The sequence below is a fragment of the Calypte anna genome, chromosome 4A (genome assembly GCF_003957555.1).
Source record: "Calypte anna isolate BGI_N300 chromosome 4A, bCalAnn1_v1.p, whole genome shotgun sequence".
Taxonomy (NCBI): Eukaryota; Metazoa; Chordata; class Aves; order Apodiformes; family Trochilidae; genus Calypte; species Calypte anna.
In genome coordinates this window covers 33,739,559-33,751,714 of record NC_044248.1, presented here as the reverse complement: position 1 = coordinate 33,751,714, position 12,156 = coordinate 33,739,559, and the positions used below count along the sequence as shown (strand labels likewise).

Genomic DNA, 12,156 nt, shown 5'->3' with positions numbered 1-12,156 from the left:
TGGGTCGTGTAGTTTTGTCCAGAGAAATTAAGCTAGCAAAAAACAATGGACTTCATCTACTAAGGTGACTTCATTTTATAATGTATGTGTTGTCTCAGCTCATGTTTTTACCTTTAGCAAGAAGATGCATATAGGAAGAAGAAGCCTCAGGAGAAGAAGGAAGGAAATGTACCAACTATGAATTGGAATAGAAATAGAACATCTAGGAAAAATAAGAAGAAGAACATTAATATAGCTACAAGGTATGTATTTATTGTCTCACTAAATCTTGAAGAAAGCCAGAGCTGCTGTACTGTTTCCACAGATTTTGCATAGTACATTAGGCAGGATTGCTTTATCTATTTAAATAAACACACTTTAATCCTGTCCTGAGCCTTTATTTTTAAGAATGTGCAGTACTAAGTATCACAAACAAAACAAAAAAACACAACTTTTTTTTTTCCTATTTGTAAATCTGCACATATGTAGACACACTCTATTCTGCATACCAGTGGTCAATCTCTGTTACTGCCTGGAATTTGCTGTCTGAATCCTGGATGATTAGCTTCCTTTCCACTGGGTACTATGTGGATAAAATCCAGTCATGTATTCTCTTCAGTAAGAAAAGGAAAACAGGATTGTTGAAATTATTCCACCTTCAGGAGAATCATCTGCATTACTAAGTAACTGAGGGAAAGTTGTCTTTTAGTAGTTTTGAAAGAGGAAGTGAAATATGTGAGAAGTGGCAGCAGCTTCCAGTTTTTCTGTAATGATAAAAAAGATTAACTGAGAGCTACTGAGAGCACCTTGGAAAGTTAAGAGAGTTTTTTCCCCCTGAAGTTTTATTTAAATGCATTTCTCAAGTCACCTGTAAACCGCTCTCAGTTATTTTTTCATAGTTTTAAAATCTAAGTTACTCGGATTGTGGTAAAAATACTATTGAGGTCAGTGGACTTAGCAGGGAGATTTCAATTCTGAAGGGGCTGTTATAACTCATTATAAACAAATTGCTATTAATTGTGTGGGAAGTCAAGGTGTGCTGTATGCACACCTTTTTGGATCAGAAATGAAATAACTGAAACTTGGTGTCTGTTCCTTGAACTGATTCTGCAGTTGTTACTTTCTGAATTAAGATGTAACCATTTCCTTCCTGTAGAAACATGACAGCTTCCTTTAATACCCTATGATGACAATATTGGATCCAGATATTTCAGTTTTACTAGCAAAAACTTAAGATTACTTCAGGTGATTAGTTATAACTATATGCCAGTGAAACAGATGTAGAGACACTTTTTTCTGTCTAGGTCTTTGTACAGTGGGAGGCTGTGCTTCTCACTAGAAGAGCCAATGGCCTTCTGCAAGTGCAATAGATAATGGAGTTAGACATTTACACATCATTTTGCTTCTCCACCTGAGAAGCAGCAGTCTGTGGGGGGAGTTATTGCACCTTGGGAAGGGTTTTTTAGGTTTCTGTAAAGCTGGGGAATAAGACGACTGAACCTCCTCCTTGTCCCCCATCCTGCCTCAGTGGCCATGTGATTTGCAGTGTTTAATGCCTGAAAAGTTGAAATGCAGCTGAAATGTAAAATGCAACGTTTCTTTGGGTGTGTTTGCATTAGGGTCCCTGAGCAGAGCGAGTTGAAGCATCTGTGCAGTGAATTTGAAAGGCCGGATCTGAGAACGAATATTGGATTAAGAGCCTGGTGTCCTCAGGGAAACAGGGAGAACTGTAAAGCAGACCAGAAAGCTGGGAGCTTGTCTATACAGGGAGAAACAGGTATGCAATCTTAATTGTCTTAAAATGGTGGAAGAAATTTAATATTGTTTTTGTAGCTGTAGAGCTGTATTCCTTCCTTGAAAGACTTTTGCTTCCTCCTTTTTTTTTCTTTTCTTTTTCTTTCTTTTTCTCTTTTTTTTTCATTTTCTTTCTTTTGCTTTTTTTCTTGCTTTTCCCTTCCCTTCCCTTCCCTTCCCTTCCCTTCCCTTCCCTTCCCTTCCCTTCCCTTCCCTTCCCTTCCCTTCCCTTCCCTTCCCTTCCCTTCCCTTCCCTTCCCTTCCCTTCCCTTCCCTCCCTTCCCTTCCCTTCCCTTCCCTTCCCTTCCTTCCCTTCCCTTCCCTTCCCTTCCCTTCCCTTCCCTTCCCTTCCCTTCCCTTCCCTTCCCTTCCCTTCCCTTCCCTTCCCTTCCCTTCCCTTCCCTTCCCTTCCCTTCCCTTCCCTTTGTTTTTTGTTTGTTTCTTTGTTTTTTGTGACACTAAGGCAGCAGGACTAGCATGATGAAGTGCCTGTATTAATGCCTGCTCACTTCTGAAGGGCTCTGCATGCTTTCTCAGTGGGGTTGGTTGGTGGTGCGAAACAGAAAATGAACCCATTTCAAAGCCATAATCTGTCAGTCCCAGGTGGAGGACTGGCAGTCTACTTGTGTCAAATTAAAGCCAGTGTTAAGCAAACTGTTTTGCAAAGGCCACCTCTGAAACAGGCAAGCTGGTTTTCCAAACCACCAGTAGCGTGGGTACCTGCTTCCTGCCTTTCCAACAGGGTTTTAATCAGCCTGGCAATGGGGAAGAGGAGGGCTGAAGAAGGTATCAATGTTTATAGGATTGTCCTTTGCTTCTCTGAGTTACTAAGAAAGGAGTATCTATCATTTATGAATTCATGACTTGCAACGTTTGTCATTGCTTTTAGCACATGTGTTCCTACATCCAGGATATGTTTAATGTATCAACTGTAGATTTCAAAGAACAGTATGGGCTTCCTGTTTAAAAAAATCATTGTCTCTGACTGCACTGTACCCTGGCTTGCATTCATTTAACTGAGGATGTTACTTAAGTCATCAACTCAGATTAGAGGCTGGCGCATTCATTTTGAAGGCTACCAGTAAATATTATTTTCTGTCCTATTGTCAAGAAAATAGAGAGAATCTGTGAATTCATGCTTTGGATGACTTTTCTCTGAATATTTCTTTAACGTTTTATGTTGGTTTGTTTTTTCAACTTATCTAGAAAGCTTTTACCAACGATCCAAAAAGAAGTGTTTGGAGAAGTTTTGTTCTGATTCAAGCTCAGATTGTGGAAGTTCGTCAGGAAGCGTTCGTGCCAGTCGTGGGAGCTGGGGTAGCTGGAGCAGTACCAGCAGTTCTGATGGAGATAAAAAGCCCATGATTACTGCCAGGCATTTTCTTCCCTCCAGTAAGTTCTTCAAATATCACCTCTGCTGTGTAGTGGGCAGAGTTTCAGCCTTTTTTCTGAATAGAAAAGGGGTACCATGGCTTGGAGCACATAACATACCTTTTATAGGTGACAGCATCTCTCAGAAGTACAAGGAAAGATTTTAACAACTTGGTACTTAAAATAAAACTACTGGAAGTTTTGTGGAGATGGAGATGAGCTGTCAGGCTACAGAGAAATTGTCAGACTGCTCTGAGAAAGCTGCATAATTAGTTTTCATAAAAAGATGAAAGAACTGAGGGTCACCAGTCAAAGCAATTTCTTTGATTGAATTCATGCTACATCACACTAGTAAAATATTATTATATATTCTAATAAAAATACAACCTTTCTGTTAGAGTTAGTTAAAAAATTGAAAGTAGGTCAAATCTTAGGATGGTGGTGTTGAATGGCAGTATTCAGAGCTTAAGTAGCCTGGGGACCTGAGCTACTTGACTGTATGAGAAATGGGAACTGTGGGTCATTGCTGCAGTTTTTTTTGAATGCCTAAATAACAGTATAAGAGTTGAAAGCCTAAACCCTGCCTCCCATCACTATCCAGACTGATGTATTTTAAAGAAAGTGCTGAAGTGACACAAGTAAAACCAGCTTTGAGTAACTGAAAAAAGCTGTTTAGAATAATTTAAAATCCTGCATCAACTTAAATTTGTTTGTATGTATAAAACTTCAGACTACCAAAAGATATATAATATGTGAAGCATCTCAACCTGTGATATAGGAGGTGGTTTATTGGATGCATGTGACTTACCTGTCTGTTCAAATTGTAATGCCTCTTAAAAAACAGAAAACAAGTAATTCCAAATTTAAAATAAATTTAGTAGTAACAAAGAACCTCTCCATCAAGAATATGGTAATCACTTCTAAGTTATAAAATACATTTAATGTCATGTGGAAGTAGATAGCATGCTTTGGACTAAATACAGTTAGTGGTACTCCAGCCTGAGAGAAAACTTGGTTGACACTATTGATGTGTCTCTGTGTGTGTATGTATATTCTGTGCATACTTCTTTTTTAGGATCTTTGATTTTCACAGTCATTCTTTTCTTTAGGAGAGAATATTTCACAAAATGATTTCCCATCTGAAACTCCTATCACTTTAAATCTGTCTCATAACATCTGCAATACCAGGTAAAAAATTTGAATCTACACCTGTAAAACATTGAAGAAACACCACCAACTTGAAATCTTGTCTCATTTTGATAAATTACACCTACCTGTTCTCTTGGCATTTTTTGTTATCACGTAATTGTACTTCCTACTTGGAAGAAGAATCTTCTTCAGTTGGTAAAAACACATGCGCACTATGGATTATACTGGGGAAACAAGATAAACACTTCCAAATGTAAAATAAAATCGGGAGGAAAAAGGAAATTGCTTTTCCCTCCTCTCATTTATTTCAGATTGTAGCAACTTACTACATTTCCATTAGCACTCAGTTAAATTTAATTAGTAATGTGGTGAGGCTATGTTGGTTTTTTGGTTTTTTTTTTAAATGGTGGGAGTGAGACTTTCAAGTTGATGTTATTCTTTTAATGGTAATAATGAATAATGTTCTCCTAGGATATACAGCATGAAAATTGATTTCCTCCCCACCCCCTATTCCTTTCTACCTCTTTTCTGTAGTAGAGATAGCATCTACAATTTTTATTTCTGTGAGTCCTCATTTCACTTCTCATTCATGACTCTGTTCTTCCTAGCAAAAATAATTTAATCTTTTTCTACTGGGATTCTGGTGCTTGAAAATATTCCCTTTCCACGCATACTAATTTCTTTGATAGGATTTTATTAATTTGAAAATGTTCACATGTGCCTAAGTATCTTCATGCACAAAAAAGCAAACTTGCCTCAAAGTTGTTGGGAGCATTAAAACATTTTAAGAGATCCTGGTTACCTTCATGCACTATAGATTGTTACCCAGTTTTATAGAAGGGCTGTTGAATTAATTTGCAATAGCTTGATACTTGGTAATAAGGATGTATTAATTTTATTAATTTTCTATGTGTAATAAGCAGCTGGCTTTTAATTGGGAAAAATGCTGTTCAAAAAATTGCATAGGGGTAATTCAAAACAAGAAAGATCAGTGAAGAAAGTTGTAAAACAGTTGCAACCATGATGTTCATTAGACTGTTTTTTGTTTGGTTTTTTTTACATCACTGTATATTTCCTTTGAAAGAGTTTGGATTATGAACCATAACAGTGCTTAGACTTAATAAATTACATTTTCTTTTCATTCAGCAGAGACATGAACAGCATCCCTCAATATCCTGAAACATTATGTCCCAATTTCAGTGACTTAGCTGCAGATCCAGACAAAAATAAAGGTCAGTTAAGAACTGAAGCAATTTTTTTGCACACTTTGTCAAGCAGTTTCAGTGATGTTGCTAATAGCACTTGCATACACCAACTCTATAGTTATGTTATTAGAACTTTACTTCTAAACAAGGTAAGAGCAAAGCTACCAAATGAAAGTTTATAACCCTGACCTTTTTTTGCTGCATTTTCTCTGTGTGAAGACAGCATTTAGCTTTTGATTCATGTTTTAAGTATTATTTGGTTTTTCATCCCTTTGCTTTGCAAAGATGTATGTAGAAAATTAGTGTGGTTGGAAGATCAAGAACTTGGTTTCTGTGTCAAAATGAAGCTTGGTATCAAATGACACATGACTGTTTTTCTCTAAATTTCCACAGCTGGGGTTTGCTCTCTTTGAAAGCAGTAATGAATGAGCTTGGGTTAAGCTTTTGAAACTCCTGAGTTTTCATTTTATATACCATATTAAGTTTTTGAGTGGGATTCATAAAAGCAACACGCTTACATGGTTGTCCTTTCTATTGCAGAGTTAACCTGTGGCTGGTAGGATACAAATGCTGATTAAGCTTTTTTCCATGGTAGCAGTATTTATCATATCTATCATGTGAAACAGACCTAGCTTTGCAACTCTTGTCTTACAGAGATGGCTGAATTGGATTTCTCCCTTTGTCCAGCTCTCTGTTCTCACAGAATTGATATGAACCAAATTGTAGGTAGTCAGGACACTCAGTCCACAGAGAGCAGCACAGTCAGTGCTAACCCTTAAGGGGTAAATACAGCCATAACAAGTGAACATGTTTGGTTGTGCATGGCTTTAGTCTATCAAAATCCCAGTCCTGTTCCTGATGCATTTGTTCAGTTGAAAATGAGAGGTGATTACTGACTGATGGTGGGGGTGAGGGAGAGGCTGGTGGGCATTGCATCCCTGTTGTCTGTCCTGCTGTGAGGAAGGGTGCAGCCTTAGTGCTGGTGACTGGTGACTTAAGGACTCTTTATTGTTGAGTTTCAGCCTCTCAATTTTAAGTCTTTTTATATATTTTGAGATTTGTTTAAAGATGGACGTTCCGTACTGTAACAATCACAAAAGAATGTAAAATTAGATTGGTTAGTATAGTCTAGACTTTTCATTGAGCATACAGTCCTTATTGTGGGTCTGAGAATCAAGTGTCATGATGTACAGAGCTTGTGGAGCCTCCTTCTTGTTCTGCATTTCATTCCCCTTTCCCTCTCTAGGTCTTTACCCAACAGGAGACTTGTGGCCTGCCCCGCCAGTCTGCTTGACAAACAGCTTAAACTACAACCTCGAGAATAATATACCATGCATGATCCAAGAAACCCCCTCTGTCCACAACAGGCAAGTTGTGTTTTATGTAAAGAGTATGGATAATGCTTTGGTCAGGTTTATGTGATGCAGAGTACTATGCTTCTTGTCATATATTTGTAAGTGTTTAAGTTGATAATTAAAATAAAATTCTTGCTGTCACTTCATTCTTAGCTCTGGTTGGGTTTGCTCACCATTAGTATATCATGATTACTCTTGCTAAGACAATTTCAGTGGTGTTCCTGCTCCTATGTAGATACTCCAGAACTTTTTTCAATTGTCATTAAATACTTTTTGGAAATCTTTTTTATTTCTTCGATTTCCTTTGCATGACCAGGCAGAGGGCATAGCTTTTAGGTTTGTATTCCCCTCACTAAATACACAGCTTCTGTATATCATGGGGCGGATTATGCAGTGTGTACTCAGGTTAAATGGCACAAGCAGATGTTGTTAAAAAAAGGCAAATAGTCCAGTTTGAAGGTGATGTGAGGATAAAAGTTGGTCTGTGTGAGACTCTATGTAGATTTGGGTCAGTCTTCCTGTAGTAATGAACTTGAGTAATTCTGGTACTTCAGACTTGCCACATGACAAATTTTAGTAATGAAAGATACACCACAAACCAGTGAGAAGTAGTACTTTGCCACCACATAACAGTGACATGCAGCCAGTTCTTCAGGGCATATCTTGTCATCTGAAATGACAGAGGGGTCATGTAGAAATCCCCAGTTGATGGTCTTGTGATTCCAAGCAGCTTGCTAACCTCAGTTCTAACTCTTGTGTCAACAAACTGCAGCCATAATGATTGGAAGCAATGGCCAGTGGTCTGCTCAGCTTTTAAGTCAGATGAAATATATCCTGATTTGAGACAGATTCTGTATTATACTACTTTGCTTTTATGCACCCATCTCAGTTTAGACTTCATATATGAAAATTCATGTAGTCATTTATTCACATATAGCAGTGATAACTTAGGATAACTCCTTGCCTGAATCCTAAAGCTGAATTAGAACTGCTTGATCTGAAATTTTTATATGCTTGTTTTGTCCAGACTTGGGCTTATTCAAGCTCTCTGCATATCTGGACTTTTTCCACTTCTGAGATATCTTTAAGAATTGCTTTCAAAAAGTCTCCTTGAAATTCTGAAAATACTTAGTCAAAACAGATTTAATTTAAATGTGTGAAGCATTAATTATCAGGACTTTAGCACTTGTGGTAGGGAAAAATAGAAATTTCCATTTAAATGGTTGAGAATGCATTACATTTTCTTCTATTTCAAATCACAGTATTTCACTATTTCACTATACCATTTCCATGGTTGTGGGAAAGAAGTACAGTTATTTTATTTTTACAGAGGAAGAAGCTGAACCCATTTAGGTGTTGCAGGAGTCTGGTAGCTGTCATTATAACTTGTTCATTCTCCCAGAGTAAAAGGCTCAGTGAGAGAATCACTGGTTTTATCTAGTGGGACAGAGTAGATGCTCACAGAATTGGCACGTAGAATGTAAAAAGCCTCACCAGCATTTACAGTTGTTCTGCATCCAACAGCTTCACATTAAATAAGTATTTCTAAATAATTTTCAGAAGTTCTGAAAATTGTTTCTGACAGCAGATATTTTTTTTTTTCATTGGAACAGCTTCATTGACTGGAATGCAGCTTGTGACAGCCAATTTTCCAACATGTATTGTCCACTAGAGATGAACGAATATGGTGCTTTCCCAGAAGGTAAGATTAAATAAAGCTTATGAATTATCACTGGGAGTGCTTTTTTTTTCTCTCACCTTTTGTAGAATAAAAGGTTGAGCTGGTCTATAAACATCTGGACATTCATTGCTAAAGTGGACTTCATGGTTTCCACCTCACTAGTCTGTAGCTATAAACAATGTCTGCATGTGGTGAATGAGAAGACTTCTTCAGATGGAGTTTTTAGGCATGAAAAGCCAGTGTACAGGACTTTGAGAGGGAATAGAGAGAAGTGCTCGTGACCACAGTATTACACAAATCTTTTTGCACAGTTCTCTTTGTTTCCCCTCTGGCAGGCTTCTGCCTTCCAGCGTGTGAAACAGAAGGCCTCTTGTGACCAATTACCTTTCCAGGCTAGAGTTTCTTGGCTTAGGAAACACATTGGCAGCAACCTAGCATTCTTTAGCATTACCTAAGCAATAATTAAAGGTCAGGCTACAGTATCACAGGCAGCACAGTGATCCCTTGGGTGCTTAGAGCTGAGGCATGTTGGCAGCGAAGTCTGGGTAGGCTCTGCCATGCACATTCTGTGGCTAATAAAGACTGTTTTCCAGTAAAGAGATTGCCAAGTCTTTATTCCGCCCTCCTGACAGCAATTTGTTAGTGAGTCCCTAGTACAGAGTGGTAATCTTGTTAACAGAAAATTGTTAGGCTTTGCTGCTGTGCTTCCCTGAAGGTTCCTGAAGTCACTGAAGGCTCTTGGAGGCACAGGTCAGGTCCAGCCTGGCTCTCCCTGCAAAGATGTAGTGTTCCTTCACAGAAATGTTAGTAGCATTTTTTATTGCAAAAGCCTTATTTTGTCTCCCTGGTTTTCTGAACGGCAGAAAACATGAACTATCCCAGTGGCTTCCCGGGTCCTGCAGCGGTGCAGAATACAGCCTTCCTTGACCAGAACTGTCCCTCCACCTGGAATGCACCTCCCGGCATGCCACCCACCTGGGAGCCCACCAGTTATGTCAACTCCACAGTGAGTGTTGTCCCTGCAAGGCACTGCCTCCATCTGTCTCTTCTGAGCCTTCTCTGCCCATTCCTGTGTTGCTCCTGACTGTTGCTCCCATGTTCTCCGTGAATCCTTTAAGTAGCCTGAGGTGTGTGTTTGATGCTTTCACTGGTAACATGGCTTTTTCCCAGTTGTTGGTCAAGGTTGTTGCTTAACCTTGCCTGTGAAATTAGAAGACAGAGCCATTTGCCTGAAAATTGACTAAAATCATCTCGCATAGGGAAAAACGTTTTGGACTTGCGTAGCCTACTGAGACTTTTTTCCTATCAAAATCAGCCTTTCCAGATGAGATTAAAACACAAAGAGTGCTGACAGCAAAACCCAAAGAGATGTGGAAATTGTAGAGCTGAATGGATAGCTGCTCTCAGTGACTTTGACGGGGTTTTTTTTCTAGGAAATCCAAGTGATTTAAGCTGGATTTGTGCAGATTTTGGAATGCTGACTTTGACCTGTTACGCTCTAGCCTAGCCATGTTTATGTCATCCTTTAGTGCAATGTAGTGACTTCAGTTCAAGGTGGTCTTTAATTGTTACCACCTTCTCTTCAGTTCATGTTTCATAATCTTCTATTTTAGGATTTTTTTAATTACAGTTGGATTATTTTGAATACGACTAACCAAATAAAGCAAGACATACTTCCAACTGCAAAATCTGAAAGTTCTGCTGTGTTGAAAAGTAGCAAAAATGGTAGAAGACTGTTTCCTAAAATAAATGTGACTTTATTTCATATTTTATTCAGGAATGCCAGGAAACACAGAAGGTAAAGATTGGAAAATGCATTAGATAATTCAGTTAATTTCCCTTGTGAGCTTTTTCCCACAATACGTTTCAGTGTTTCATTCAGTTTTAAAAGTCCCAAGACTTCTATGACCTTCTCTGAGAGACTTCCTCGCAGACTAACACATCTTGCCCACCAGGAGGTTCTTTATAAGCTTTCGAAATTTTCTAAATAAGTTCCCTTGCTCCCAATAATAGTCTTTTCTATTCTGAATACCCCTCTCTGCTCCCAGGAGAGTGCAAAGTCTTTCAGTACCAACACATACTTCAACCTTTTCCTTGTCATTTCTTCGGCATCCTTCTCTTCTAACTCTCAAAACATACATGATGTTCTCATGTGTCTTCCATTTCTTCTTGTTTTTCCTAACGGATTGACCAGAGATGAATATTGTGTTCCTGTTACAGTAATATTGATCCCATGCAGGGAGGAGCTCATATGGCTTCATTTAGCCAAGTGCCTTTGCACACACATACACTGATGCTTCTCTACTGTTTTCAGCAGCCGTATTGCTCTCTAAACTCAGGTGCAACAATTTTCTGCTTGTGTGTTTCCTGAGTTCTCTGCATAAATGCTGCTTCCTCCCATTTAGTACTGCATGTCTGTGTTTTCTCTGGCAAATGGTCCATTTTGCAGTTTCCCATGATAAATTTCATCTTGCCCTACAGCCCTACCTCTCGAGCACCCGAAGCTTGTCTCCCATGTCTGGACTTTTTGGTTCCATCTGGGCACCTCAGAGTGATGTTTATGAAAGCTGCTGCCCCATCAGTGCCACAACCCAACACTCAAACCATGTGGAGAATCAGGCAGTTATGTGTAAGCAGGAATACTATCCAAGGTTTAACCCCTTCCGTGCCTACATGAACTTGGACATATGGACTACAGCAGCCAATCGGAATGCAAATTTCCCACTTTCGAGGGACTCGGGTTACTGTGGAAATGTGTGAAAGGAATTTGATTTAAAAATGTGAATAAAGATGCTTGCAATTTTGATTACTAGAGTAAGCTGGTTGTTGAATAGATTACAATGTTGGTGGATATTTTGGCACTTTTATATTGAAAATAAATTTTTTTACTGAAGTCTGAGCATTCAGTGCATTTTAAAAAGCAAAGCCTCTTCAGGATGCTGCTATTGTCAGGTGAAGGCTATAAATTTAAAACTTTTTTCAAGAATAAGGACAGTATTATGATCTTAAAAGCATCCATGAACCTGTACTGCACATTTCTTTTGAAGTTTACATTCTGTGGTATAAACTAGGAGTGGTTTGGCATTCCTAGGTATGCATCAGTAATTAATTGCATCTGTACCAAACAGTAACACTGGGGACCTCCTTGTTGATGCAGATCAGAGATTTTCCAAGTGGTGCCCCTTCTAGTGCTGACATAGTTGTTTGTGGATGTAAACTCCTGGCAACAGAAAAAAAGCCTGAATTGTGGCTTGTTTATCTGGCTTCAAAATGCAGGCTGTCACTTGATGATGTTAATGCTTGTGTGGTGTGGTGAGTGGGCATTTCTTCCAGGAGCTTTTCTTGTGAGTGACTCCTGACATTTTCTGTTTACATTTTTAGCCTTCATGTTGCAATAGCATTCTCAGTGCATTTAACTGCCCTTGTTTAGAATGCCACAACTTGAATGGGAACAATTATTTCTTTGAATGCAAAGTTCACACCATTCTCCAAAACAGAACAGCATTGTGTTAGCTCATGTTATGAGACTGAATCTTTGTAGTGGGAAAGGCAACCATGGAAGTGCTGCCACCCAGTTTGGGGCTGAATCTTTCCACCCTGCAAGCTGTCACTGCTGACCATT

The 12,156-nt window shown here is 38.9% G+C and overlaps 1 protein-coding gene across 1 annotated transcript in view; it reads left to right on the top strand.

Annotated features, from left to right (window-relative positions):
* The window catches only part of TMEM131L (transmembrane 131 like), an 80,619-nt gene extending 69,192 nt beyond the window's left edge, over positions 1 to 11,427 (top strand). The window contains 9 exon segments of the mRNA XM_030449895.1: positions 118 to 242; positions 1,599 to 1,756; positions 2,980 to 3,165; positions 4,254 to 4,332; positions 5,443 to 5,525; positions 6,745 to 6,865; positions 8,467 to 8,555; positions 9,398 to 9,540; positions 11,016 to 11,427. Of these exon segments, the coding sequence (XP_030305755.1) occupies positions 118 to 242; positions 1,599 to 1,756; positions 2,980 to 3,165; positions 4,254 to 4,332; positions 5,443 to 5,525; positions 6,745 to 6,865; positions 8,467 to 8,555; positions 9,398 to 9,540; positions 11,016 to 11,294 (1,263 nt within the window). The 3' untranslated portion in view covers positions 11,295 to 11,427.
* The last annotated feature ends 729 nt before the right edge of the window (positions 11,428 to 12,156 follow it).